At 35.2% G+C, this 26,900-nt stretch overlaps 2 protein-coding genes and 1 long non-coding RNA gene across 9 annotated transcripts; 1 reads left to right on the top strand and 2 right to left on the bottom strand.

Annotated features, from left to right (window-relative positions):
* Positions 1-437: 437 nt before the first annotated feature.
* Positions 438-19,430, top strand: LOC139824301 (uncharacterized). The gene is made up of 3 exons (XR_011735066.1): positions 438-775; positions 896-977; positions 19,296-19,430. It is a non-coding gene; the product is annotated as an uncharacterized lncRNA (long non-coding RNA).
* LOC139824296 (uncharacterized) lies at positions 6,761-11,282 on the bottom strand. The gene is made up of 7 exons (XM_071796817.1): positions 11,141-11,282; positions 10,759-11,016; positions 9,762-9,926; positions 9,405-9,680; positions 8,801-9,027; positions 8,556-8,718; positions 6,761-8,462 (listed from the first exon to the last, which is right to left on the bottom strand). The coding sequence occupies exons 1-7, from the start codon at positions 11,202-11,204 to the stop codon at positions 8,290-8,292; spliced, it is 1,326 nt and encodes a 441-aa protein (XP_071652918.1). The 5' UTR covers positions 11,205-11,282; the 3' UTR covers positions 6,761-8,289.
* On the bottom strand, positions 11,246-26,641 carry LOC139824295 (uncharacterized). Of its 7 annotated transcripts, XM_071796814.1 has the most exons (7): positions 26,295-26,641; positions 25,931-26,016; positions 25,463-25,614; positions 21,353-23,343; positions 14,285-21,292; positions 14,122-14,214; positions 11,246-11,289 (listed from the first exon to the last, which is right to left on the bottom strand). In XM_071796814.1, the coding sequence occupies exons 3-4, from the start codon at positions 25,587-25,589 to the stop codon at positions 21,440-21,442; spliced, it is 2,031 nt and encodes a 676-aa protein (XP_071652915.1). In that variant the 5' UTR covers positions 25,590-25,614; positions 25,931-26,016; positions 26,295-26,641; the 3' UTR covers positions 11,246-11,289; positions 14,122-14,214; positions 14,285-21,292; positions 21,353-21,439. The 7 variants fall into 7 exon arrangements, with proteins under 7 accessions (XP_071652915.1, XP_071652912.1, XP_071652911.1 ...); XM_071796813.1 differs by lacking the exon at positions 11,246-11,289 and having other exon boundaries at positions 14,018-14,214; XM_071796815.1 differs by lacking the exon at positions 11,246-11,289 and having other exon boundaries at positions 14,018-14,214; positions 14,285-21,289.
* Positions 26,642-26,900: the final 259 nt, after the last annotated feature.

Here is a 26,900-nt window from a genome sequence, read left to right as displayed (position 1 = left end):
AAAAATATAGGATTGTTTATAGTATTATTGTATAAGATAATTGTTTATTTAATAGTAAAGTTACTAATATTTGTAATATATGTATATACCCTTTGATACAAAAATAATAACAATTTTCAATATTCCAAATGATATAAAGGCATTTTCCAGGACTTAAATATTTTACACGATAATATATTAAATAAGAAAGATATATAAAAAGCTTATATTCAGTCGAATCGTTACTAGAGATCACTGTTTGGAAATATAATTTGTGATTTATGATATATATATAACTCTGTACATATTAATTTCTTAACATTATTAACATGTCCTGAAAAGTGCCACTGTATAAAGAAATTTATATATATATAACATATATCAGAAGGGACATTCCAGAACAGTTACTTTTTATGTCCAAAGGCAGTTTTCGGGACGTCCTGAAAACTGCCGTTACACATATAAATTTTTCGGGACAGTCCTGAAAAACAACAAAAGTCCTGGAAACTGCCTTTGCGTTCCATGAAATGTCCCGAAAACTGCCCCTAAACATACATATATATTATATATATATATATATAAATTTTTTTACCGGGCATTAAAAAATTTACGTATATGATTATCCATTGTAATAATGTGCAATAACAGATTTGTCCAATATTTGCAGAGTTACTTGGATAAATTATACTAATAGGTTGTAGTGATGCAATATCAACGAAGTATTGAAGATAAAAACCGGCGATCGCTCAACGTTGGAGAAAGGAAGTGGGGGATACAATTTCCGATTTCGAATCCAGTATGCAATTTAAAAACCATTTATTATTGGAAGTATACATATTAAGTAAAAGTATCTGTGCGATTATCTATTCAAATAATGTGCATATTTACATATTTATATACAATACTTTACTTGCAGATAAATAACTTTGACAAAGGATGAATTACGTTGGGACACAGGATGGATATACATTGGTTCATCACAAGAAATTCTGATATATGTGAGTGTATAAGGTATCTACTTATAATTGTTACGCCGATTGCACGATGTGTTCCTTTATACGCCGCAAGAGTATAAGTGACTTCCCCCGATAGGAAAAGATTTATAAGATGATATGACAAAATCTGAATAAAATTGGGAATGCCATGCTGCAATTATATGTCTCGATATTAATTTGCAACAATACTAGTAGAAATTGAAACCTTTGTGCAAATATTGATAAATATTTGCACAATTTATTTATTTGCGTAATTTTCCTATCGGGGATCCTCCAAAGGAGCAATGGATGGCTTTCGCTTTGTTCACTATACGCAACATTCATTCAGCATTCACTTTCCTCATTCACACACACACACACACACATACACTTTTAATTATATTGCAATAACAATTATATTTACAAATTATATAACTGTAACTGTAATATAATTAATTCAATCACTCATCGAGAATTGTCCACTTTGCAGTCATGCAACATTTATACATCACCATGCATTCATAGAGAGTAATGGAGGCGTCACTCAATATCGCGTGACGCTTCCATTACTGTCAATTACGCAATTCATTCTTCGGGGCATTGACCGCACTAAATTGTCAAAAAATTGTGGTCTTGCGCGGAGACCCTCCCATTTTTCCACAACATATTGTGCAAGAGCCTCTCGTGTTCGTGGAATTTGAGGGTCCCATTCTTGCACCATAATGCCCCAAACATGTTCGATAACATTCAAATCAGGGGATTTGGCTGGCCAGTTCAACGTCCTGAGGTTGGGTTGTTCAGCCAGCCAATTCTGGACAATTCTCGCTCGATGCACTCCTGAATTGTCTTGAACGAAATTCACGTATGGTCTGCCAGGAAAAGTCTCCGCGACGTATGGCATCATCACATCAGATAATATGTGGAGGTATTCTTCGCCGTTCATGTGTGGTGTTGTGCGAACAAGCGGCCCAGGGCCTTGCGAAGTCATACATCCCCAAAAACTTAATGTAATGCGTCCACTTCGTGCGCGAAAACGAACATTTTCCTCCGCATACCTCGTTCCTCTCGTTCTCCACAATGTCACTCTACCAGACTCGTCAGTCGAAAATACCTTCTCATCTGAAAAGATGGTATACATCCATTCTTCCTCCCATCCCAAGTGTTCCCTTGCGAAAGCCAGTCGTTGCTCCTTGTGCCGATGAGAGAAAACTTCTCTTTGTGCGGGAATCCGGTGATGATAACCGGCATTGTGCAAACGGCGCCGCACAGTACGATCTGAGCATGTTAGATCGACATTTAGTCGGATTTGTCGCGACGAATGGAAGCCAGATTGTTGAATAACATTCAATATTTCTTGGTCTTCCTCAGCATTTGTTCCTCTCGGTCGTCCAGGTCCAGGTATCGGAGACGGGTTGACATGTCCCAATGTGTCGTATCTTCTTACAATACGATGAACTGAACGTTCCTGTAATAAAAGCGCATGTTCCTGAAGATGCTATGTATGCATTCAGAACGAACTCTCTCTCTGTATACATTTCTTTTATTTTATATATTTTTTAATTACAAAGAAAAATACACGCACGCTTGTGTGCAATTTTTGAATCGATGACTTTAAGCATGAAAGTGTCTAAACAACGTTTTTTCGGTGATTTATTTTTAGCTCGAGCAATACTTACACTTATATTCAAATGGGCTGATATGTCTGTCGGATCCATGCCACCATCCCTCAACGCTATTATCTGTCCTCTCTTAAATTGGCTTATGGGACCAGGCATTTTGTTCTTCAATTATTTTACTTTTCTTATTCTAATAAGAAAAGTATATTATATAGTATATTATAGTATATAGTATTATTATAGTATTATTATAGTATATTCTTTTCCTTTCTAATTTTACCTTTTTTATTGTACGATGCGTTTCTCTAAGCCGTCACGATCGTTTCAGACGCCACAGCAGAAGAAACGTTAGAATAAATAAATAAAAGAATATCGAAAATTTGTTACACAATTATTTATTTATTCTAACATTTCTTCTGCTGTGGCGTCTGAAACGATCGTGACGGCTTAGAGAAACGCATCGTAAAATAAAAAAAGTAAAATTAGAAAGGAAAAGAATATACTATAATAATACTATAATAATACTATATACTATAATATACTATATAATATACTTTTCTTATTAGAATAAGAAAAGTAAAATTAATTGAAGAACAAAATGCCTGGTCCCATAAGCCAATTTAAGAGAGGACAAATAATAGCGTTGAGGGATGGTGGCATGGGTCCGACAGACATATCAGCCCATTTGAATATAAGTGTAAATATTGCTCGAGCTAAAAATAAATCACCGAAAAAACGTTGTTTAAACACTTTCATGCCTAAAGTCATCGATTTAAAAATTGCACACAAGCGTGCGTGTATCTTTCTTTGTAATTAAAAAATATATAAAATAAAAGAAATGTATACAGAGTTCGTTCTGAATGCATACATAGCATCTTCAGGAACATGCGCTTTTATTACAGGAACGTTCAGTTCATCGTATTGTAAGAAGATACGACACATTGGGACATGTCAACCCGTCTCCGATACCTGGACGACCGAGAGGAACAAATGCTGAGGAAGACCAAGAAATATTGAATGTTATTCAACAATCTGGCTTCCATTTGTCGCGACAAATCCGACTAAATGTCGATCTAACATGCTCAGATCGTACTGTGCGGCGCCGTTTGCACAATGCCGGTTATCATCACCGGATTCCCGCACAAAGAGAAGTTTTCTCTCATCGGCACAAGGAGCAACGGCTGGCTTTCGCAAGGAAACACTTGGGATGGGAGGAAGAATGGATGTATACCATATTTTCAGATGAGAAGGTATTTTCGACTGACGAGTCTGGTAGAGTGACATTGTGGAGAACGAGAGGAACGAGGTATGCGGAGGAAAATGTTCGTTTTCGCGCACGAAGTGGACGCATCACATTAAGTTTTTGGGGATGTATGACTTCGCAAGGCCCTGGGCCGCTTGTTCGCACAACACCACACATGAACGGCGAAGAATACCTCCACATATTATCTGATGTGATGATGCCATACGTCGCGGAGACTTTTCCTGGCAGACCATACGTGAATTTCGTTCAAGACAATTCAGGAGTGCATCGAGCGAGAATTGTCCAGAATTGGCTGGTTGAACAACCCAACCTCAGGACGTTAAACTGGCCAGCCAAATCCCCTGATTTGAATGTTATCGAACATGTTTGGGGCATTATGGTGCAAGAATGGGACCCTCAAATTCCACGAACACGAGAGGCTCTTGCACAATATGTTGTGGAAAAATGGGAGGGTCTCCGCGCAAGACCACAATTTTTTGACAATTTAGTGCGGTCAATGCCCCGAAGAATGAATTGCGTAATTGACAGTAATGGAAGCGTCACGCGATATTGAGTGACGCCTCCATTACTCTCTATGAATGCATGGTGATGTATAAATGTTGCATGACTGCAAAGTGGACAATTCTCGATGAGTGATTGAATTAATTATATTACAGTAACAGTTATATAATTTGTAAATATAATTGTTATTGCAATATAATTAAAAATGTATGTGTGTGTGTGTGTGTGTGTGTGAATGAGGAAAGTGAATGCTGAATGAATGTTGTGTATAGTGAACAAAGCGAAAGCCATCCATTGCTCCTTTGAAGGATCCCCGATAGGAAAATTACGCAAATAAATAAATTGTGCAAATATTTATCAATATTTGCAAAGGTCTCAATTTCTACTAGTATTGTTGCAAATTAATATCGAGACATATAATTGCAGCATGGCATTCCCAATTTTATTCAGATTTCGTCATATTATCTTATAAATCTTTTCCTATCGGGGGAAGTCACTTATACTCTTGCGGCGTATAAAGGAACACATCGTGCAATCGGCGTAACAATTATAAGTAGATACCTTATACACTCACATATATCAGAATTTCTTGTGATGGACCAATGTATATCCATCCTGTGTCCCAATGTAATTCATCCTTTGTCAAAGTTATTTATCTGCAAGTAAAGTATTGTATATAAATATGTAAATATGCACATTATTTGAATGGATAATCGCACAGATACTTTTACTTAATATGTATACTTTCAATAATAAATGATCTTTAAATTGCATACTGGATTCGAAATCGGAAATTGTATCCCACTTCCTTTCTCCAACGTTGAGCGATCGCCGGTTTTTATCTTCAATACTTCGTTGATATTGCATCACCACAACCTATTAGTATAATTTATCCAAGTAACTCTGCAAATATTGGACAAATCTGTTATTGCACATTATTCCAATGGATAATCATATACGTATATTTTTTAATGCCCGGTAAAAAAATTTATATATATATATAATATATATATATTTATATAATTATATTTATAATTAAACATATCAAGTATGTCCATACATGTTTTTGTCTCTTCTATAACATATATTACAGAAAAAAAATAAAAAGAAAAATCTAAAAATGATTAAAAAGATTATTTTCGCATTGCATTTTTTATAATATGTGAAGTTTGAGGTAATGAGAAAAAAATTGCCCATATATAATCATATATGTATAAATGTAACAGTTGTTATGTATAATTAACATAAAAAAATGTAAAAAAACATATAAATATATATTTATGTGTTTTTATTTTTATATAAAAAATTTTTACCGCGTGGATATATGTCTATACTCTTATCGTCCTCTTAATCGTATATATTCTTCCACAATTTGTGAATGCAGGCTGGCTTTGTTATTTTGTCGTATTTATGTGATGTCTTTACCTGTTAGGCGTAGTTTTTTCATTTTCCTAAAGGTTTAAAACAAAAATTGATTTAGTTTGTTAACGATTTTGCAATATAATACACTACAATTTCTCAATGTAAGAAAAATTTTATCAGTTCAGCAGCTTACCTTGTTGTTGAATTTGTTGTTGATGTTTCATACCTCTTAATTGTTTAATATTGCGTATATTTCCTTCTCCTTCGGCAAGTTCTTCGAATCCCTCACTTTTTCTCTCATCTCCAAGTGCATATTTTCAGTTTTATGAAAATTCTTACATTTTTTCACAGCAAGCTCCAACTTTCCCACAGATCCCATTAAGTATACTTCTTTCGCCTCTGGTCAACGCTGCCTCCCCTTTTACCTGCAAGCAGACATATGACAATTTAATTGAAATTATTTTAATTTAATTTAATCTCTCAATTCTTAATTATGCTGACAAATTCTTCATTAGTGTTGTGTAAAAAATGTTGTTTTAAACATTAATTATCATCATACTTGCGTCCATCGTTGACTAAAAGCTTTCTTCCACGTCTCGAACCACTGTTTCTTCTGTAATATTCATGCATATTATTTCAATTGTAATAAAATATACTGTTTGACATAACAGATAGAACATGACAGGATTACATTACATTCAATTTAATTTAATTAATGTCAACAAGACTTTTATTAATTTACATTGAAATCTAATGTGACTTCATCATATTCTATCTATTAGTTTAAACAAATTATACTTTAATAAATTTTTTTTACAGGTATATTAAAATATCTATTACTTTCTTATGGATATATTATTAATATATTCCTGTTTAAAATAATAGATACAATATGATCAGATTACATTATATTACATTCAATTTCAATGTAAATGAATAAAAATATTATTAATTTACATTGAAATTGAATGTAATATAATATAATTTTATCATATTGTATCTATTATTTTAAACAGGGATCTTACATTTCTTTTCTAATATTGGTCACTGGTCATTTTACTTACCATTCTCTGCTCATATTCTCTTCTCCTTTTTCCTCTTTATGACGGGCTTTGTTCCTTACGTCAAATACACGTGCATACTTTAACTGGTATTTTAAACTTTGCTGACACCTTGTATAGACTGTCCGTCTGCTCCGATAATATGTCACTGCGAAACTTTAGGTTATGGCCGTGAGCAGGGACCATCAACTCTCACATGACAGAGTGCGTTCCAAAACTTACAAAAAAAAGTCGGACAACCTTTTTGGCCACGACCATACTGTATGTAACGAATGTAATCGCTGTGTGTGTACTTAAAGTATAAAAGTGTAACGCAGTGGCACTTTGCCCCGCCGCTATCCGTGTATGGATATTTAAAATAATAATTGAAATAAAAAGTACTGTACTTCGCGTGCTAAAAACTCTACTGAATATATCAAAACTGTAAAATAAATCGAATGACTCGATCAACAATGTGTGCGTTCTACGCTTGACTAAACTCGAATAAAATAAATCAAAAATGTTAAAATTATGAAACACACACAATATTAAAGATAATAGTATAAAAGTTTCTCAGACGCGCATGCCTTTACAATTCGGTAAAACTCTGCGAGCACTGCACTTCCCCGGTGTCCATCTCCTGGCTCTCGTCCACGGGTTGACTCCCCGGCTGCTCCCTCTGCACCTCGGTAGAGAATATTTGTGACCCGGGCGATGCCGTCTCTCGTATGGGCGTAATGCCCCCGGTCAGCAGCCTCGCTACCTCCTCGTCTGCTATGCGGTCGAAGTCAATTGGCGCCGACTGATCCACCAATGTACTGGTCAGACTCGGCTGAGCCTGGTCCGGCTGTTGTCCGGCTCGTTCGGGTTGCCCCTGCTGCACCTTCTGCTCCCTGTGGTCCCTCTCGGCTCGCTCGGGTTCCTGGGACATGACTACTGTCTCGGCGGAAGAATCCCGACTCGCCTGGGGAACGGGCACTTTAGTGTACGGTCCCAAGGTTAGGGTTAGGTTCAATTAATTTTTATAATTTTTAGAAAAAATCGAATAAAACAGGAAGAAATGAAACAGAATTAGAATAAAAAATTGTATAAAACAGAAAAATGTATTCTGTTTTAAACAAATAGTAAATCCAATTCTGTCGCATTTCTTCCTGATTTATTCAACTCTTGTTTATTAGCAAAAATAAACAGTCATTATATGTAAATACATTAATTTTATAGAATCTAAAATTTAAAAGAACTTGTTTTATAAACTTATAAACAGAACGTTTTAATAAAATAATTACGTAAAAGTCTTACGATTAATTATTGCTAATCACATTTTGACAGTAAAGTAACATTGGTCGCGTTCAGAAGCACAACCGCTCATTCCTTTAAAACTAAAAATTTACGTCAATTCGATGCAAGAGCCCAGTGAGCGATTATACTCCTAAATTCGCCCATTGATAGAAGTACAAAATTGCAACTTAAAATATTATATTATTTAATGATCTAGATCTTTGTACTTTGTTAATATATGAACTATTAATTTGGTTATTTTTTTTTTAACTTGATTATGCTTGGTTAAATAATCGTCGTTCTTCCTCAATTTCTTTTTGGCGATGTTTTTCATCCTTTCGAGCTTGTTCTTCTTTAAGCTTTATGCGGTCACCATATTTTTGCAGCCAAAGTTGTATTTGTTTTTTTACTATTTCATCAGTAATGCCATATTTTTTGGTGATGTAAACTAAAAATAAAATTTATATAAATAAAATATAATTGTAGATATGTATATAAAATTAAAAAATTATTTAAAAATAAAAAAATGGGTGATTCTCACCACTTATTATTTTAGGAAAATTGCAATTTGAAATCTTGGTCTTGCCAGCTTTTCTGATGATCCAAGTACATTTGCCTGCCAACTCATCAGTCATAATTACCGACAAAATTCTTTTGATAGCTTTGTCGAAAGTATCTCCTCCAACAGCAACCATTTTTGCTTCCTGAAACATGATAAATTATTAAAATTTGTAAATAAAATTATAACATAAATAGGTTAATTATTTTAAATAAATAATTTATTACAAATTGTGATCTCATTTGTCGGTGGAGAGGATTTACTAAGTTTTGGTCGAATAAAAGCAATTGTTCAACTTCTTTTATCGGTAACATTTGAAGTTGATCAAATGTCCCTGCTATTTGTTCATTTTGTGGATTATTGTTATTATTATTTTTTTGTGGCCCATTTTTCATTATCAATAACAGTTGATCCACTTTTTTAAGTAGCATTAAGAGTATTTCTCGGCAAGAAACTGTAATAAAATACTAAATTAGTTATATTTGTTTAATTGATCTTCATGTGTTCAATGGGATAAATTATAAATAACTTTATGGTCTTCTTAAACAATTTGTAAGTTTGTCAATGGCAGGTTAATAAGTAGATTGTTCAAGAAGATCATAATAGTTCTTATTTATAAATATTACAATTATAATTTTTTTAAGAAACAGGTAATAAATTTTCAAATTTAATTATATATATTATATATTACAAACGTACTGTAAAAATGTCATATTATATAGATTTGATTCATATAAAATAAAAAATTGTAAATATTGTTTTCATTAATAAATATATAAAACAAAATTTATGTAGAATAACAAATTTATAGAATTGATAAAGTTTACTTACGACAACAATGATCTATGTCGTGATCCAGTTGCTCAAAATCCAGCAAGCTCTGAGTTTCATTTTGATTATTATGAGGAGCACGAAACTCTTCATTCTCATTGTCGTTTTGATAATTGTTATTGTCGTGATGCTCATTTTCACCATCAACGTTTTCATCTTCACGTTCATCAGATCTACCATCTTCAATGTCTTCTGTATTGTAGTGTCCGTCATCGCTTCGTAAAGAATCCTCAGCATCCTGAACATCCTCAGCATCAGAGAATTCTTCTGCTGATTCTTAAAGTACGAAATTGGTGGCGATAAAAAAAGTATTTAAAAATAAATTCTATTATTACGAAATTGAGATGTGCCCTTTACCTGTTTCATTATTCGGTACTATATTATTCAGCACTTGCTGTTGATCATCAATAATCGGAATCTTTCGTAAATCCAATCGTTGACCATTAATAACTATAGTGGAACAGTTTTCTTGTTGGATATCTGTACTGAAAAAGCCGGATGGTAGTCCTTGTACACTGAAAGCTATTTTTAAAAATACATTGGATTAAAGAGATCTATGTAGGCATATATCTAAAGAGAGACCTAGTTTACATTAGCTGTATGTACACTATACACCTTTAATTTGACATTAAATGTACACTATATGCACTTATAACTTGACGTATTCCTTAAAATTTTTTTTCTTCGGATTTCATAGAAATTTAACATTTATCAAAATCCTTTTGCAATACTAGAGAGTGATCTTGATTGTTGTTATCTAAATATAATTTTAAAATGAATAGATGTAAGTCTAAAGCGGGGAGCACACACTTCTGCATAACGCATAATGCGTAAGCATAAGAAAATTGATTGGTCTATTTTCTTATGCACATGTGTATGGACCAATCAATTTTCTTATGCTTACGCATTATGCGTTATACAAAAGTGTGTGCTCCCCGCTATAATTTACTAATTCAATACTCGATTATTATCTATAATATCATTGTCAAAACAAAGATCTTTTAAAGCAAAAGAAAACATACAAATAAATTTATAAATAACGTTCTACAGGTTTATGGGTAGTAAAATTGAACATATTCATATCAACAGATTATTTTGAATAGAAATCAAAGATGAAAAAATTGATTTTTATAATTTTAAGGTGTGTATAATAAATCCTTATTATTGAAAATTGTATGCGTCGTCTGGCAACAACGGTCAGTATTCTGAATCCTCTTTAATAAATAAAAGTGCCACTAAAATTGGATTTAGAAGGATTCTTATTAGCTGAAAAGATCTTTTACAGGCATTTTTATCGATAAAAGACGATTCAGAACATAGGCCAATAACTTTTAGAAAGATTTATTTTACGTACCTTTTTCTTGAATTTGTTGATTTGCATGTAAGTCTGGAGTATTTGTTTTATCATTTAACAATCCTCTCTTGTTCAAAAGAGTACTTCTCGAAAAATTGTTTTGGACTATACTGCTATCTGGTTTGTTCAATAAATTATTTGCTAACGCTCCTCTTTTGTCAGCAGGTAGAATTTTCGATGTACCGGTTTTTACTAATGGAGCTTGAGATAAATAAATACCTGTTTTTGCAGGTTTTACTTTTCCACTATTACCAGGTTCTGCAAGTAAACGTTAAATATTAACTTCCAATAATACATTATTATAGGTTTAGATTACAATGTTATACTACAATTACATTAGAACGAATATCAACAGTCACTTATTAAATTGATCAAAACTTACTAGTCCTTTTGAGATGTTCTCTCACGCATGTATTTTCTACTGCACTTTTTCTTTTTGATGACATTGCTAATGATAGTTAATTATATACTTATGCGTATTTTATTAGTGCAAGATCAATCGCTCCGGTCACAGTGACAACAGTACAGTACCTGAAAAAAGTCTCAAAAATATGGATAGACTATTTATATTGTTTTTCTTTGTTGATTTACATAGACTTTGCAAAATTATTAAGATTTGAAATATAAAACGAATGTTTTTTTAAAGATAATTTGTTCTACCAATACAATATTTATATATTTATATTATTTATATATTTATCTTAATAAATATATATATACCTTTATTTTTTAATATAATTGATAACGTTTCATGATTTTCTTCAAAATTGAAAAAGGTCTTATTAAATCAATTTGTAACTGGCGTTATGAGTATTTTATTTATTGTATAAAGGTCTGTGTCTACGATTGTACTAGAACTTGGTCCGAGAGACCTCGAACAGAGAAAGAATTGACTAATCGCAATGGTCAAATGGCCGAATTGTTCAAATGTGATTGGTTAATTCTTTCTCCGTCCAAGATTTCGGACCAAGTTCTAACATCGTGGACACAGGCCTTAACACATTTATTTAAGAGACACTTATGTGGAATATGTAAATTATTAAAAATTATTAAAAATTATTAAAAAATTTAAGGTTTGCAATGAAGAAGAGGAAAAATATAAAAGTATCCACACGAGAAGATTCGAAATCCTTTTTTAAAAATAGCTTTAACGGGCCATACTTGAAGTTCATTAGAGAGAGTCTTTGCCTTGCATACATTTATTAAACGAGAATCTGTTGGATAATTATCGATACTAACACAATCAATATACTTATGCCCAAGAATAACTGGTCTTTCATTAAAAAAACAGATATTTCTAATTACAATGACGCTTCTATCTGTGAGATAACAACAATTATTTGGTTTTGCGATTGTCAAAACAAAATTAGAAAATTCAATAGCCCTATGAGGTCTTGTACAGCCTTCAAGGAGTTGTTGTACGATGCTTTGTTTCAAAACTGGACGACCTTCAGGAATAGAATGATGTTTGACATTAGTCCCAAGTTGTGATTTCTCATTTATCCTATTCATAATCTGAGTTAAAACATACGAACCTTTCCTTACTAATTTTTTTATAACTTGTAAATGATTTTCAAAATCTATCACACTAAAACCATCTAATGGTCCAAATCGCAAAACATCATCAGGAAGATGGATTAAATTGTGCACATTGTAAACTATATGCTGGTCTCCGCAAAAATTTTTCATACAATCTACATAATAAATTAATAAATCTTTAGCATACTGATTGTTTTTTATGCACTCATTTGCATCATATAGTATACGTAATGCACAATTTAATACATTGAAGTGAAGCATTAATTCATTGGGTATGGTATTTTGAAATACAACTGGTGCTGTATACAAAATAGCCATTCGCAATTCAGTTGCTTTGAATCTATTTAACTCATTTAAAGTACGTGTTTTTCGTACAAATTCGCATGGTACCCATTCTTTAAAAGAAATGTATTGATCATTTATGTTTTTAATTCTTTTCAAAGCATCTTCACTGCTATTACCATATAGGTTTAACAAAAGCTTAAGATGTTTCTTTCCTACTCCTTCATCAAGCAAATGCATCGGATCAAGAGGAACTTGATTTGTCAAACTCATTCCAATACCTTCAAGAGGAGATAATAAATTTTCATACTCATTCGGAACATCTATCCTAAAATTATTATCAGTTCTTAAAGATGAATTATTTTCCAAAAAGACTCGTCTATGCTGTACTGTTTTGCCTACTTGTATACATTTACCACACCTACTATTGTGTGGAGGAAAACACAAAATCTGATTCCTTGCAACTGTATCTGCAGCGAACAACTTAATAAACACCCTATACCGCTGATTATTAAAAATAAAGCCAGTATTACTTAATTCTAAATACTCCATAATTGTAGGCTGTAAAAATAAATTTACATCTTCTGGTTTACGATTGCCATGAAAAATACCTACTGCAAACGGATCACAAGTAGCATAAGGATAATTTACTATTTTTACAAGAATTGGCCATACTTGGCTCGGAGAACTTTTCGAAAGGGGCAAACCATCAATATTTAGATGTAGAGCGATGTCTTTTGGGATTTTGTTTCGCTCAAAACATTTCAACTGATCGAGTAATCCTTTTTTCAAGCCGTAATGTGAATACAAACCTGATCCAACAGAAGAAACTGTAGTTTTTTTTGGAGTATGCAAAAGAGTTCTTGCATCGCTAGGCAGATCATCATGTCCATATTTTTTTAAACCATGAAGCAAATTAGTAAGAGCATTCTGTCTAATTTGGTATGTTATAGCCCAATGATATAAAAAATATCTTAAATCTGATTCTTTGTCTACATTATCTACTCTAAAATCTGGACCTACATTGTTATTACCTAAATCAAAATATTCTAACTCATCATCTGAGACATCAGAATTCCCATTACGGCTTGAAAAATCGCTATCTGAATCATCATTAACGAAACTGAAATCATCACTGTTAAAAGAATAATTATCAAGATCCTCACTACCCTCAGGAATTTGCACATTATTTGCACAATTACTTTCATTTTCTGAAACTAAATTACTACAATAACTGCTAGACTGAAGATTATCAAAACGAAAAACACGAGATAAATCTGCTTGAGGATTACTGTTTGAAGCTACTGATTCTAATACGGTATTTGATTTTAATCTATTTTTATTTGCATAAAGTAATTTATTTATACTATTTTCAAAAGCTTTATCAAGACGTCTTGTTTTTTGCTTATCTGAAAGTTCTAAATATGGTTTTCTCTCCGACATTTTGAAAATAATAAGGCCTACTATACTCAATTAAAATTTTAGGTTTATAGCTTATTTATTACTAAATCATATGGATGGTTAAATGAATAAATATACTACCCAGGTAGCACGAACCGTTGCCCAAAAGTAGCAGCAAACATTAACACGTGTCCAAAGAAGTATCGGGAACGTGGTGGGAACGTTGTCGACACCCTATAAAACACGGAAGAGCAATAACATTTTGAAAAACGACTTTGAGTAATTAATATACAATGAAATTCACCTGACAATCAGTGCGCTCGCGCTGCTTGATGATGACTGAGTTTTTCGCTCTTAATGTTTAACTGTAAATTATAATTATAGTACGATTTATAAAAAATACTTATTAATTATAAAATTATTATAAAATTATAAAACATTAATATAAGTACATTATTATAAGATTGGTAATTAATAATTATAAAAATTATTCGTACAGGTTAGAATGCATCAATGTGATTATTCATGCACACCATACGCGATGATGCGTTAATAATTGAAATAATTTACTAAAAAATGTACTTACCAAAATATTTATCAAGCACATATATGTATAATATATAGAAAAAACGTTATTCATGAATATAATATGCGATAGCTATTAAGGCGTATGGCATAATAAAAAAGCGCGGGGAAACTGCATTTGTTAACCAACAAAAGTTCTCTAATCGATGTCTTACAGAGATTTCTTGAAGATAACTTACAAAAGATGTCTTTAAAAAGCACTTTTTAACATCTCAAAAAAGTCATTTTGAAAAAGTGCTCCGAAAGTCATCTTTTTTTAACGATAACTTTAGATTGAATCTAAAAGATATCAATTGGACAACTTCTCTAAGTGACAAAAAGTCATTTTTTAAAGGTGCTCTGAAAGTTATCTCTTACATGCAAAGTATCAAAAAGATGTCAATTTTACAGCTTTAGGAAAATCTTAAAGAGCTCTCAAGAAAGATGAGTTTTAAGTCCTCCAAAAAGTCATCTGGTGTTTATTGGGAATACATGCCGCGAGACAGGACACGATAAGACGTCGAAAAGCGCCGCGCTATCAACCACCGCCACGAAACGTCGTCGTCGTCGTCATCATTGTCTTCCCGTTGACTTCCTCGATTAGATCCCAGCAAACGAAAAAAGATTGAAAAGAATTCAAACGGGATTGCCAGGAATTCAATTAAGGACTTTCCGAATTCCATTCTGTCAAAAAAAGGGATTGAAATAGTTTCAATATCATGGAATTCCTTATTTTGAAAAGAATTTGTCTTTTTTGAATCCCATCCAATTCCGACACAAAAATATTATACCACTGAATGCCTGGTTAGGGATTGAAAAGTTTCGTGATGAATTCCATTGAATACCATTGATTCCGTTAACGAAATGAATACCACTGAATGCCAGGTTAGGGATTGGAAAGTTTTGTGATGAATTCCATTGAATACCATTGATTCCGTTAACGAAATGAATACCATTGAATGCCAAACTAGGAATTAAACCGTATTGAATTCCATTAAATTCCGGCGACATTTACAACAGAACAAATTCCATTTTATTCCAAATTAAGATTAAAAAACGGGTATAATACGTTAAATTCCTAGTTTTATCCCATCGTTATTTAAATCTATAATATATATTGAATATGTCATTCCCTATCACTTATAAAATTGAAAGTCATTCTTATGAATTAATTGTAATTTTAAAAGTTCCGTATTAGTTTAATTTTTGGTAACTTTGGGATAAACAGACTAATGTAAAACATTAAATTTTTTAAATATTTAACAGTCGGTATTGTTACATTAAAATAAAACGTTTTATTCACAAAAATCATATTAGACAATTTTTATTGCAAATATATATACAATTAAGTTAACAATAAAATAAATTATATTATTTTTTGTTTTGCAGCGTACAGCGTGAGCTCGATGAGGAGAATTATATTCTAATCTACCCTCCCAGATAGCACAGAGATTCGAAAAAGAATTCTTTTTTATGTCACTAATTCTGAATTCTTTTTTAGATGCAAAAAGAATTTTTTTTGCATCTAAAAAAGAATTCAGAATTGGTGACATACAAAAGAATTCTTTTTCGATTCTTTGTGCTATCTGGATACTCCGAGTAACAAGCACATAAAATCATATAAGACATAGTGTTTTTTAAAATAATATTAAGTATTATAATACGCATTCTTACAATAAATTACATTATCAATTTTACATAAAATTATCGATTAAGGATAATTTTTAAAAGTAAAAGGTTTTAATTAATCAGCCTCGAATACATTAGGCATTGAACAAACATACATTTGTTCTCCAATGTCTACTAGAACCATCTTTGAAGCAACCTCGACTATCGACACTAAAAATTGATTACTTGTTGTTAGCGATCTTATCTTCCACATATGTGGTATCTCAATTTCTCCAAGAATTACCTTCTCTAAAGGCAATTCGCTGACATGGAAATAACATCCAGTATCGGGAAAACTGATTATTTCTAAAATTTGTGCAATTTTTTTTTATTTTAGCTGAATAATACTATTATTCCATTTTTTGGACCGCGTATAATTTTTAATTTGGTATAATTGGCCATTATACACACATTTCTCATATTTTAGGCCTCCAGCTGTGCATGCATCTGCAAAATATTTGCCCGATCCAAAAAAAGTTACAGTTACTACCCTTAAAAGTTACTACCCTTTTCCCTCGACAATAAACAAACAGCCATAAAACAAAGCCTAAACATACGGGAAAAACAGCCGTTTAACGACTATCGAAAGGAGGTGAAAACGTTACTTCCGCATGCAAATCTTACTTTTCGGTCAATTTTACGATTTTCACGAATACGTTAAACGTTAGAGCACAAGCACAGAGCGAGTAATAAAGAAATAGCAAGGACGACAAAATAGGTTGTCAACATGTCACAAGACAGAATTCTCCATTGGAGAGAGTGAGAGGAGAGAGTGGCGGCGCCACCGTCAACGCAGAGTTCTCGGCTGACCATCCAGGAGCCTTAAGGCGGACGCGAGACACCCACGAAGTATTAATTGAGTCTCTAATAAACACGCTGAAGGGGCTATTCTCAAACAATTAATAATTCGAGTCGAAAACCGTACGAAAACTCTGTCGCAATGATATCTTAACCTAACGCGAGTAATTCTGCTCGGGCGCAACGGGGAGGCGCCGAGTCATTTAACCAGGCAAAGAATACGATAACTAACGCAAAATACTGGATTAATGCGGTTCTCCAATGAGGCGGAATACCGGTCAACGCGAAATACTAGAGTCGCGATATCGCTAATAACCACAGAACGCCATGAAGAACTACGCAAATAACATCTAAACGCACGAAACGTGTGAACACCGGTAATTTCTTAACGCGAGTACAAGTCTAACATAATTAATCAATCGGCGGGAACGACATTCGACCGCAATTAACAATGCCATCGACGTCCCAACGCAAAATTCGAGGTGGTCGCGAGCAGGGACGCCATAGGACGTAACGCAAGTAATACCGGACGCAAAGTTTCTCAACGCGAGAGCACAATTAGCAACCCGTAATAACGAGATCCGAACACAAATCGATACGCTAACACCGACGCTCGAACACAAGAATTTCCCGACGCGAAGAAACGGTAACGCAAGTGACGAAGTACCGGCCCGTATGCGGCCGTACACCAAGGTCGCGAGGACAACGCAATATACTCGCAATATCGAACTCATTAACGCCTATCGCGACCTCCAGGGATTCGCCATAACGCTTGTACCACGGTTCCGCGGCCACGATACCATCCCGAGGCCCTTCGCTCTCGTTATCGATCGCGAAATTACACTCGATCTTGACATGCGTTATCCCGAGCGAGAGCGTGCACCGGAGGGCGGTGTCGTGGCTTTACATATCGCGATTTACGGGCAACCTCACCGGTGATACGCCTCCTCCTGGGCTCCTCGCCGTCACCTTCCACCAACGATCCTCGATCCGCCAGACAACGATCGAAATACCCGACTCGGGGTGGCTATCGCGTATCTTATTCCAACGGATTATCTCGCCGACGGACGACCAGAGAGTGAAACGCTAAACCCGCTCGATTGCGGAATCGATACGGTACCCCTTCCTGAGGGGCGCGCGAGCCAATCGGGCGCGAGCTTGCAAACCCGCGGTGTCCCGGCGCAGTGCTGTCGATACGAGATCCTTCGGGGGCGGGCAACGGTCCCTCGGCGGCGTGCGACTCCTCAAATTTTTGTCCTTAGCGGCGGACGGAACTTCGCTCGTGCCGGTGTGCCTCCGGTTTGACCCTGGGGCGGTGGCCAGCCACCCCGTGGGTCGGTGTTTTGTGGAGATTTGCTGAAGCCGAGTGTTTACCCAAGCGCTTGGGGCCCCGCTATCGGCGGCCTCGTCCGTCGCTGCCGCACGTGCCGCCCGCCTGCCGCGTTGCTCTCGCCAGCCCGCGATCTCTGCTGCTTCCGTGTTTGCCACCCCTCCTTGGTTATCGATCGTCCTTGATTTCCTTCGCCAAGTACTCCCTCGAAGGTTTGCCGTGGTGTGGGTGAGGTGCCGCGCGTATTACATTGCATAAAAAAAACAAAAGAAGGTAATCAGAATGCGGAAACGCGATTAAATACGACCCCTGGAGATCTCGTCGTTGCCTCCCTGGTCCGTCCCTGGGCGCGAAATTCCGCGCCTTGTGACGGCGGCGAGGCGCCGCGACGGTGCGGCGAGCCGCAACGTCACAATATATAAAATACACGGTTCTTTGGTTTAAATTTTATTGTCGTATCTTGCTTGACAAAATGGTCACAAGGTTTATTTTCGTTTGATTATCATTTCTGCCATTCACATTGATTCAGTTTATTTTAAGATTACACTTACGGCATTTATAAGAGATTTAATATTAAGTTGCGTTGAAAGCCCGTGCGGCTAATTACATTTAGAATTTTGCGTGTTATTAAAAGATACAGGCTCGGCAAGACGGCAAGGACCGCGCGTAATTTTAGTTTAAGAATTCTATCCGGCCGATAAGCGTAAAACGAAGTTTAGTTGATATTTTGACTCACCGCCGATCAAAAAGGTCTTAGATTATTTAGCGGTTGTCGATATAGTTTAAGCGATAATGATCGTACGATGATAAACGCGTTTAATCGGAGCGCGGTCACAAAGTAATAGCGATAACCCATATCGGGGGCACGGAGGAACATCCCCCGGACCCGGTACGCGCGTCCAGAAGGTGGGCGCCAAGAAAACCATAAGTTCTTGGAAAATTTCATCTTCTCCAGGAACAGATAGGTCGAGACATCTTCCGAAGACCTGGTACACAGCTCCAGGGGGTTCGCGCCATGACCCGGTGAAAATCCCCGGGAAACGTAACTTCCCCAGGGAAAGAGAGGTCCGACGGACTCGCCAGGACCAGAGGAGCCTCTCCAGAAGGTCGGCGCCATTGTCCAACAAAATCCCGGCGAAACGCACTTTCGCCAGGAACTTGTTTATCCGACGCTCCCACCAGGACCTGGGACACCCTCCCAGGGGGTCGGCGTCAAAGTCAGACGACTTCCCCGGGAAAAGCATCTTCTCCGGGAACAAACGACGTAATCCGTCGCGAGAGGTCCTGGGACACCCGCCTAGGGGGTCGACGTCGAGCTCCGACGAAGATCCCCAGGATACGCATCATCTACAGAAACAGTGGCCCGGAACAGCGGTACCAGCTCCCGAGAAACCGAGCCAGAGGGTCGGCGTCAACGGCCGACGACATCGGCGTCACCCGGACGTCGTCTACGGGAAGAACACCCAAATTCACCATCAGGGACATCTCCGAGGAGGTGCGCATGGGTCGACGTCGTCCGCGTCGAACAGTTTCCGCAAGTGATAACCTGGTGCAGCGGTACCGAGGAAGAAAGGTTCTCGCACTGCGTTGCGCGTGGAAATTTCCACGGGAACCTTCTAGAACGGGCAATGCGCAAAAGGGCACGCGAGAGGGTAGTGAAAATCATCGTGTTTTCGCATGATCGCGCCAGATGTGCCGGCCGCGAACAATAGACGATCGAGAAAGTTCCGAGGAGTGGGAACGATCCGGCATAAGTGGGGAGCCCAAGCGAGAGCGACCGCTCGAGGCAGTCTCTCGGGTATAGCCGTGGTGAATACACGTATCACACTCTGTACGATCGGCATACGCGTTATACTTTACAACCGAGAACTCCCGCGTACTATTGCGTAAAAATTACTCGTCTTAAATAACAGCGAGGGGCAATTAATTGCCAAATACAATCGAGTGTTAGCAACAATACGCGAGTTGAAATTCGGATACATTGTTAATTAACGGAAGTGCAATTATCGAGCATATAACAACCACGGGCATTGGGTCACGCGGATACGGAATATTGTGCGGACATTATTAATTATTGTATTTAACCACCGAATACTCGTTCGTTACATCTGCGCACGAACATTGTATGATAGAGTGATGATCACGGCCGAGTGCGTGATCATAGTTTAACAATCACGAGGCTCAAAGTCCTCCGATCGGAATAATTATCTGGAATAAAAGCATCGTATCGACTAAACGAATAAGCCGAGATACGCAATTTGAATAATTGTGCAACTTTATTAAAATAAAGCGACATTCACACCGAGGCGAGAAACTCGCGTTGTGAGACACCTTTATGATATTGTGAAACGGCCTGTAATGTTGAAATGATGATCTGAAATTAAAGATTAATTAATTCTGAAACAATCCTTGTCCTGATTAATTATAAAAAATTATCGATACTTACCTTCTACTTACCTTGTCCTTCGGCGATGATCCAACGTTGGCCAGCGGCAGTCCGGTATGCGATGTAAAGCGAGGATCCGGGGAAGCAGAGCAGCAACAGAGCAGCGATCCATCCGAGGCGGGAATCTGAAAGAAAAGAAGCGAATTAGTACGTAATTAAAACATAATTATCGGGACTTGTCCTTATCTGGTATGCGAGGTAAAGCGAGGATCCAGAGACGGATAACGGCAACGGCGATCCATCCCGGACGTCGATCTGCAACAAAACATAAAATAATTATCACATAATTATTTTATAATTACTTACCTCTATCTGGTATGCGATGTAAAGCGAGGATCCAGGGATGAGAAGCAGCAACGGTGACCCAACAGGGACATCAGTCTGAAATAAAATTCAAATAATTAGGATATAATTAATTTATCCTTACTTACCTCTATCTGGTATGCGATGTAAAGCGAGGATCCAGGGATGAGAAGCAGCAACGGTGATCCATCAGGGACATCCTTCTGAAACAAATAATTCCTATTAGCGTCTTGCGAATAATCAGGGCGTTGATGCGAACTTACCTTCTCGGTAGTCTAAGGTAAAACCGAGTGGCGACCGTTTGATAGGAATATTATCCGCCGGAATCGGGCTCAACACGTACCGTCCGGTCACAACATAACTTGCAATGATTTTTTGGCCATTTGTTGCTCTACACCCTTTGGCCCATTGACTAGTTGCTTCAAAACAAAAATGTTACTTTCATACGGGAAAGCCGATGTCGCCCAAAGAGGTCCTGATTTTCTAACAGATTGAACGCAATGGAGAATAGAATGAACATTATATCGCATTGCAGTCGTCCCATACAAATTTTCAAAATCTGCTACGAACTTCAAGAGATCTACTTCGCACTGATCCAGTTCAGAATGCGAGATTGAGGTCTTTTGTAAAATATACATGCTTTTGACAAATAGTACGTAATGTTCGAGATTTTTCTTTGGCACTAAATCCATACAAACAGGTATAGAGTAATATAACAACCATGACTTCCAGTCTTTTGCTTTAAAATTACTATAATTAGTCATTGGTTGCGGCAACTTCCGCAAATCGCGAGGAGGTTGAATTCTACATAATCTTTCGTTAATGATTTTCCTTGCATCGCGACTTAGAATTTTTGTGAATAAATCCCATACGTGTTTTGTTACGCCTAAAATGACTGTATGCATGCAATCAAGTGGAAAACCCCACACCATATCAAAATTTGATAATGATGCAAGTACCGAATCTCCCTTCACTCCTCGACTTTGTAATCCAGTTTTAGCCGATACTTGCGTATCATATAAATGAGTTTTATGAGTTCTTAACTCGGATTCTTGGTACTTGAAAGGATAACGCATAGCAGAAATATATAGCCCGGGATGATAACAGTAGCTACATCCAAAATATCCATTATATTGTATTCTATTTTGAACTACTGGTCGAGCTACGGAGTCCATTGAACAACATAAAACAGTTGGCGTATATGAGGTACGAACATTATCAACCGTTATGCCAAGATCAACACCGTCTTCACATAATCGATTGATTTGTTTAATAAACTCCGTAATGTATGTATTCATAAGTTGAGGAGTCGGCTCATGTTCAACAATCATGATACCTACCGTCAATACATATTTAAATCGCATTGTTGGCGGTAAATCATTGAAAATGAGTTGAAGAGGCCAAAAACTTCGTTTTGACTTATGAAATAACGGCGCTCCATCAGTATTAATATTGCATGTTAAAGAAGTGGGATAGTCCATAATCAATTCACGATATAATTCTCCGTCGCTTATATCACTAATATCTCTACTTTTCTGTGTAACGCGCCGAGCATTAATTTTTTCAATCAAAGCATTCTGAACATTTTTATCTTGCATAAGTAAATCTAATTGGTACCGTAAATCTATAAATAAAAACATATTTGTGCTTGACAAATTTATATTGTGTTTATGATTGCAAAACTCGCACAATATTTGATTCGCGTCAAAATGTTTCTTTGTTGTGGAATATAATTTGCTGTAACAATTAGTGCAATAATAATGATAAGTTATTATATTATCCGGTGGGTCAATTTCCTTCGCGAATCTATGATTTGATATATTAATATTACGAAAAGCTGGTCCAGCACATATACGAAGAAGTTCCATTATGGATTTGCGCGCTTCATTTGACGCACGATATCGCAAACAGTGCCCAGCTACCATCAAGACAACATCATCTACACTTAAACCCGCCGCCGGAAACATTATTGCACTACCTGTGCGTGTATGAAATTCTTCATTTCGCACGTCTAAATCATCTTCATTTTCTTCAATGCCATCAACACTCCCAGTGACGCTTCCTGCATCCGATGTGTTTTCATCAAATACCATTACCCATTCTTGATCTTCAAATGAGATATTCTCTTGCACGCATTGTGCAGATTGTGGTATTGTATTTTCGTGACTAACACCAGCACTGCCAATGACTTCTTGTTCAAATATTCCAGCGTTGCAAAGCTGATTCGAACACGATGGTTCACAATCAGTAATCCCTACAAGGAACACAAGAGATGTATTATTACTCTTGAAAAGCCATTAATATGATACACAAAAGATATTGAAAAATTACTAAAATAAAGATATTAATATGATACACAAAAGATATCGAAAAATTATTCAAATAAAGATATATATTTAGATATATATTTTGTTGCAATATCATCAAATTAAACAAGAAATAAATTAATACTTTTGTTTCCAAATTAATAAGATAATGATATTAATTTATTGTACCATAATTGTACCAAAACGTATATATATTTCATTAAATTTTAAATAAATTTGTAGAGATCTCTAAAATTCGCAAGAACATGATTACGATAAACATCGTTCTAAATTGATTGAAATTTATTTCATGTAAAATCCAAAATAAAGTATTTTTTATTTACCTAAAATCTTATTTCTTTTAATCTTTTTTTCGCATTAGTTATAAAAAAAATTTAATTTTTGTTATAAAGTGAAGAAGCTGTGAACTTTATAAATTACGTAGGCCTGCCAATATGATGGGCCTGAAAGATGTTTCAGATGTTGCAATGGTTTTCGAAATATTTTTATTTGTTGAATTCAAATCCGCCCGCAAAAATTGTCAATCACGTTTTTTTTTTAGAAAAATGTGATTTTATGAGCTAAAAACAGCGATTTTTGCAATATTAAGCCGTTACTGTAGCCGACTAATTAATCTCTTCAATATTTTCTTTGCGGTATCTTAAAGAGCTATCTTTTATTTTTATATAGCGTTCTTTATTTGCGTTTATTTTTTTCGTTGAACTGTAAAAGTTTTAAGAAGAAAACTTTTTAAAGTAAATCCTGTAATGTACACAAGGAACTGGACTAGTGTTCACATAAGCTGTTTATATTTTAAGGGGTTTTTGAGGTGACTGATTTCGAATCTGCCATCAGATTTGCAAAATTAATTTGTTTAAACAAATTGTTATAAATTATTTGTTTAAATAATTTGTTTAAACAAGTTATTGCAAAATTCAATTTTTTGAACCTGTACTTATATATAATTTTTTAATCATTTTTCCCTAGAACATAATTTTGAGATTTTTTTTAAATTAAATTTTGCAATAAAATTTTCACAACCCGGCAAAAAAATTGTACGTAAATAAAGAAAAGTCGCTTTATAAAGATAAAAAATAGCTCTTTAAGATACCGCACAAAAAATATTGCAAAAATTAATTAGTCGACTACAATAACAATTTAAATATGACAAAAATAACTGCTCATAAAACCCCTTTTTTTAGTTTTATGATAATACAAGACTGTATCACATTCTGCACCTGGAAAATATTTATTATTACAAAAATATTTATAATTACAACCCAAAGTATTACAATTTTTTAATTTATATACTTTATACACGCGATACATATACCGTAGTAAAGCAAAATTAATAAATTCTTGTCATAATATTTAGAGCTTGTGAACAAAACTGTGATACTAACTTTATATATTAATATAAAAAAAGAAATTTCATTGTCAAGACACAGCATAGAATTGAATATTAGAATCCTGGCTAAGGTATTATTTTTTTCTATAAAATTTCTTTACAGTTTTACGAGGGAAGGGGGGATATAGATGCTAGTTAGCATTAAAAATATTAAATGGCTTGTCAATTTAATTTCTGATATTACGTTCCGGCTTCATGTAAGGACTGTGTTTTAAGACCGACAAATATGCGGCGCGCAGTTCGCGTGAGCTATGTTTTGTATATAAATTCACACAAATAATTATTAGGCACTAAAGAACCGCCGCAGATTTTCTGCAGACCGACATAGGCATTTCTATATATCCTTGTTTGAATACTAGATATTGTCACTGAATTTGATTCTTATCCAGCATTGGCTTTAATAATATATATTTCCTTGTTCCCAAATTGAAAATGTCATACTGTCCTATATATATTTTCATATATGATACAAATTTTCTTTTTACTTAAAAAAATAGTGACTTGATCAACAAATACAAAAAACATCGTCTTGGAATAAAAAACCATCATACAGCAGATAAAAAGTATTTATGAAGAATGCGATAAAGAAAAGGTGAAAATAAACAAGTGCCCAAAAGTTAGAAGTTCATTATTATAATAAAATTGAAATAATATTAAACCTGTGCGTTCATCTATGCGAAGTAACATTGCGTCGTATTTCTGTTTCCATTTCGTATATGTAGCTTTCGACACCATATTCTTGTTGAAGTTTCTGTGTAACCACAGTTTATATCTTTTTCTTTCCATGTTGTATTCAGTGTTTCAATATTCACTGCAATTCAATGCAACAAAAAAATTTGCAATATACAACAGTATTTTACTACATCAATTTTACAACAAAAACATAAATAAAAATATTAATTAATTTTATGACAAAACTATACAAAAGACTACAAATATTTTTAACTAATTTGCATACATTTTAATACATTGTTACGTTCAAGTAAGGTGAAAAAATGATGCATGCTTATGGCGTATGAAAGAGATTGATTAGGTTTATTTATTTGCTTGAAATAAAACATAAAGAAATAAAGCCCCTATGAAAAGCGCAAAAGCATATATTTGTTACATATGTGCAAAGGCCTCACCATGCAAAACGAGGAGTTTATTTTCATTACAAAGGCAGGATGAAGTGTGCTGCTTACGAGCTTTCCCCTTTTTCTTTTTCTTTTACCTTATTTTCGAATGAAAGAGAGAGAAAGAATTACTCGCGAGCAATATTTTGTCAGACTTATTGTAAAGTTATGTACATACGGAGGGGTTAAAGCCATAGTGGTGTAAGTCATTTTTTTTAACCTATCGAGTTAAGTTCATAAATGCAATCTACACATGCAGATATGTTGAAAAAAGAAAAAAAAAAGTTGTCAAAAAAATTAACTTACACCACTATGGCTTTAACCCCTCCATATATACAATGACGTTGATACTTGTTAAAATGATAAAAAATCTTACCTTGAATACCGTAAAATGATCTCTGCTATCTGCTTCCAATGACTGCGTATAATTTTAATGGAAAATGTACAGGTCAACAATGCAGTCTTTCAAAATCTGAATGTCACATACTTGAAACGCAAATATTCGAAAGTCACAGAAATATGTAACTGCTTTCCGTGGATGCACTGTACAAGACGTAAATTACGTAGTTACGTATTATAAATTACGTATTACACAATATAGGCTGATCAGGCTTCTCTCATGTTCGGCAATTGACATCTTGAAGGTTAATCGACCGATTAGATTAACTCGCGTTGGTGAAACCGAGCCTAATGCTGGGTCTACAATGCAAGCCGCAGAATCGTGAGTCGCAAGAATTGACCAATCGCAGTCGATTATTCTCCTCAAATTCGACTGTGATTGGTCAATTCTTGCGACTCACGACTCTGTGACTTGCATTGTAGACCCAGCATAAGGCTTTTGTTTCCGATATGAACACGTGCGTCCCGGCTGCGCGTGACGTAGTAGTCAATGATTGGGCGCACGCTTGCGGCAATAGACACGTAGACAGTAGCCGAATATTATCGTTATGTTGATTCTCAGTGTCCGGCAAATATGATTTTC

The sequence above is a fragment of the Temnothorax longispinosus genome, unplaced genomic scaffold, assembly GCF_030848805.1.
Source record: "Temnothorax longispinosus isolate EJ_2023e unplaced genomic scaffold, Tlon_JGU_v1 HiC_scaffold_32, whole genome shotgun sequence".
Taxonomy (NCBI): Eukaryota; Metazoa; Arthropoda; class Insecta; order Hymenoptera; family Formicidae; genus Temnothorax; species Temnothorax longispinosus.
Note: the sequence above shows the minus strand (reverse complement) of the source record. Positions and strands in the feature narration are given on the sequence as shown.

Bases quoted from the DNA above. Each gene is read 5' to 3' on its own strand.
- LOC139824295 (XM_071796811.1), bottom strand. From the start codon at position 14,022: ATGTCGGAGAGAAAACCATATTTAGAACTTTCAGATAAGCAAAAAACA.
- LOC139824296 (XM_071796817.1), bottom strand. From the start codon at position 11,204: ATGTCATCAAAAAGAAAAAGTGCAGTAGAAAATACATGCGTGAGAGAA. The intron at 11,017-11,140 runs GTAAGTTTTGAT...GTTTACTTGCAG, and splicing joins AGAACATCTCAAAAGGACTA to AACCTGGTAATAGTGGAAAA. The intron at 8,719-8,800 runs GTAATAAATTAT...ATCATGTTTCAG, and splicing joins GACAAATGAGATCACAATTT to GAAGCAAAAATGGTTGCTGT.